At 47.2% G+C, this 3,636-nt stretch overlaps 1 protein-coding gene across 2 annotated transcripts; it reads left to right on the top strand.

Annotated features, from left to right (window-relative positions):
* The first annotated feature begins 316 nt into the window (after window positions 1-316).
* Window positions 317-3,037, top strand: vtnb (vitronectin b). Of its 2 annotated transcripts, none has more exons than XM_067257411.1 (9): window positions 317-432; window positions 623-739; window positions 876-1,088; window positions 1,198-1,337; window positions 1,490-1,646; window positions 1,905-2,060; window positions 2,167-2,401; window positions 2,553-2,656; window positions 2,745-3,037. In XM_067257411.1, the coding sequence occupies exons 1-9, from the start codon at window positions 369-371 to the stop codon at window positions 2,861-2,863; spliced, it is 1,305 nt and encodes a 434-aa protein (XP_067113512.1). In that variant the 5' UTR covers window positions 317-368; the 3' UTR covers window positions 2,864-3,037. The 2 variants fall into 2 exon arrangements, with proteins under 2 accessions (XP_067113512.1, XP_067113511.1); XM_067257410.1 differs by having other exon boundaries at window positions 2,167-2,413.
* The last annotated feature ends 599 nt before the right edge of the window (window positions 3,038-3,636 follow it).

The following is a 3,636-nucleotide window of genomic DNA, read 5'->3' as shown; positions in this document are numbered from 1 at the left end:
ATGTGAGATTTTCAACTGCTGACAACAAAGAGAATTCATACAGAACCTGTCCCAGCAGAATCACTGCCCTGTGAGAGAACACAAAAGTGGCTGCGTTTAATGATTTATTACTGCCGAAGATTGATCGCTCGTCAAAACAAACAAGCTGCGGTCAATGACTCATTGTACCATGAAATATTGATCCTCTACTCCGATGTAATCTCTCTGTCAGACGGGGTTAGTTTTCCAAAGTGGCCTGCACACGACCGCATTGTAGTTGTGCGCTCTCCTTTTATATTTCAATAGACTATTTTCTTACGGAATTTTCGGTTCTCTAAACGAATAGTCGAACTATTGTTCGTGCTGGTTCGGAGACGGAGTGTGACAGCATGAGGTCCGTTGTGGGTCTCCTTGTGCTCATGCTCGCACTGGCCTCCGCTTTCGCTGCAGATGGTAAGTTTAGATGCGTTGCTTCAAAATTCGATGTTTTATTCTTCTTGATCTCTGCGTCTATATGCACATTTGTATAAACACTATTGTGACTTAATTATGTACAGACGTTCTGTGAGTGCCGCATTTTTGGACGAGTAAACATGTTGGTTCATGCCAGTAAAAAATTGATCAGTTGTTAACTTTCTCACAGAGTCCTGTGTTGATCGCTGTAACACTTTCAACCCCATGAAGAAATGCCAGTGCGACTCCATGTGCATGTATTATGAGAGCTGCTGTATGGACTACAACACCGCCTGCCAAAAGAAAAGTCAGACGTTCCTACGTTTCCCATTTGACCTCTTGATCTCAGGCGATGCATTCCTAGCTGTGATAACCTTACCAGTCAGACTGGAACACAAACATGTGCATTGATGTTGGGTGCTGTTTTCACGTTTTGTTTACAGTTGCTCGTGGAGACACCTTTGAACAACCAGAGGATCTGGTTGCTACAACTATTGAACCAACCACTTTTCCCCCTAACACCACCACCGTCCCCACCACCACCACCACCACGCAGGCTCCCACTCCTCCCCCAGACCCAGACGCTGTTCCCTGCAGTGGGCGGCCCTTTGACGACTTCCTGCAGCTGAAGAACGGGTCCATCTATGCCTTTAGAGGTGAGGAAGTTTGACGCAGGATTTTTGGGAACTCTACCTTCAGCTTGTGCAGTTAAACATCTGTACGGGCTGAAGATGAAGTAAATCATCTATCTACTGTGTAACCTAGGCGAATATTTCTTTGAGCTGGATGAGAAGGCAGTAGTCCCTGGTTACCCCAAACTCATCAAGGACGTGTGGGGAATCTCTGGACCGATCGATGCTGCTTTCACTCGTATAAATTGCCAGGGCAAGGCTTATATCTTCAAGGTACCACCCAATCTGCACACCTACTAGGGATTGTGCCTCACAAGCCCAAACATAACACGTTGCATACCTCTATAATGTTGTCGGTGTAGTCGCATAGAGTGAAATCTGATTATGTAATCTTATATAAATGTTGCTATGGGTTGGGTCCTAAGGGCAATAAGTACTGGCGCTTTGAGGATGATGTTCTGGATGAGGACTACCCACGTGACATCTCGGTGGGCTTTGAGAAGGTTCCAGACAACGTGGATGCAGCCTTTGCTATTCCTGCACCTGGTCATCATGGCAAAGAGAGGGTTTACTTCTTCAAAGGTATCCCATATGTAGATATGCTTGTGTGTATTACATGCCTTTGTAATACATTTTACATTTAGTCATTTAGCAGACACTCTTATCCAGAGCGACTTACAGTAAGTACAGGGACATTCCCCCCGAGGCAGGTAGGGTGAAGTACCTTGCCCAAGGACACAACATCATTTGTCACAGCCAGGAATCGAACCTTCTGAATACTAGCCCGATTCCCTAACCGCTCAGCCACCTGACTCCAATACAATCTGTTCCTTTCTCCAGGGGACCAGTATTACCAGTATGAGTTCAAGCACCAGCCGTCCCACGAGGAGTGCGTGACCATGACCAGATCTGCCCCCTCTGTGCTCTTTACACGCTACACAGACTTGTACTGTGACGAGACCTGGGAGAGCCTCTTCATGCAGCTCTTCCAAGGCCGTAAGACACACCTGTCGTTTTGGTGTGTGTGTGTGTCGCCATATTAAGTAAAGTGCACTACCTATGTGTTGGTGGTCTTATTGCCCATCTATCTCTCTCACCACAGTGGAGGGTCACCACAAAGGGCCGCACTTCATCAGTAAGGACTGGGTAGGCATCAAGCCCCCTGTAGACGCTGCCATGGTGGGACGGCTCTACGTCAGCCCCAAGCCTGGCCCGTCGTCCTCCCCGGAGCCCCCGTCTGTACGACGGAGGCCCAACAGGAAGAGGGGGCCCAAGAGAAGGAAGAATAAAAGAGGCAGACACAGCCGCTCTCTGCTGGATGATCTTTTCAGCTTGTGGTACGATGAAAGGTTGCATCTTCTTTCGTTTCTGCTCACTCTTACAACTCACGTCACCCCACAAAAATTCAATTCGAAACATACGCCAGTTGTCAGCCTATAGGAATTGATGTGTGGGTGAGTGAGTGTGTGTGCGTGTTTTGTCTTACAGGACAGAGTTTGACAATCAGTACACTTACGATGACTACAGCAACTACGACACCACAATGCTGGAGAAAAGCATGCCTGTACAGAACGTGTATTTCTTTAAAAAAGGTAATCCTCTTCCCATCTCTCTCTGTAATAGTACTAAGGACCAAACTACAGCTTCAGGCCCTCTAAACCTTTGTGTTTTTCCCACCAGATAAGTACTACAGGGTGGACCTCCAGACCAAACGTATTGACTTTGCCAATCCACCCTACCCACGATCCATCGCCAAATACTGGCTGGGGTGCAAACGCGAGTCACTGGCAGAGAAGTGATAGACAGTATGATGGCGTACGACAGAGTTGACATGAAGAGACCTAATATAACTTTAACGCATTAACAAATTTTAATTACATTTAAATACAATGTTGAAATATTCTGTATATTCTTGTTCTAGTTTCAGTTATTGAGTGATCACCAAATAAAAATAAACTATTTACCTTCTTTGAGTAAGCTACTCTGCTGCATTTTATCCCTCTTAGATGTTTCCAAAGGGCAGTGCTCTCTCTTTTTCTCTCCCATACAGGCACACACGCAAATGGATGGATCATACTTTTTTATTCGTTCCTTTGGTGTTTGGCTCACCCTAGATGTCTTCCTTTACTGGTCTCCTGTTATCTAACCATTGATCTATCTGGACTGGTTATCTCTGTTCACGAGTCTCTCTGCCCCCTTGTTGGGTGATTAACAGGACGGAGGTTCCGGACGTCTGCCCCCCCGATTGTCCTCTGGGCTTTCTGTGTTCTAGCCTCCTTCAGCTCCTGATACCGATCCACATAACCCGCCTGGAACCTGGTAGCACACGCACAGATCAAAACACGCACACCAATAGACACTCTGCTTAGCCGTCGGTTAACTCACTTCTTCCTATGGGGTGCTGGGTCTGCCGGGGCAGGGCCTAGGTGGTGTGGCCCAGGTTGGGTGCTCTCTACTGGGCTCTGGACCGCTCTCTGTGGGGGTCCTTCCTGGAGGGGTGGCAGCATCACCTATAAACAGTAGAGGGGTGGAGTGTGGTGTTAAAGAGAAACCGCCATCCTGAACATTCTGT

The sequence above is a fragment of the Osmerus mordax genome, chromosome 19 (assembly GCF_038355195.1).
Source record: "Osmerus mordax isolate fOsmMor3 chromosome 19, fOsmMor3.pri, whole genome shotgun sequence".
Lineage (NCBI taxonomy): Eukaryota > Metazoa > Chordata > Actinopteri > Osmeriformes > Osmeridae > Osmerus > Osmerus mordax.
The sequence above is the reverse complement of the archived record's forward strand: the minus strand, read 5'-3'. Positions and strand labels throughout refer to the sequence as shown.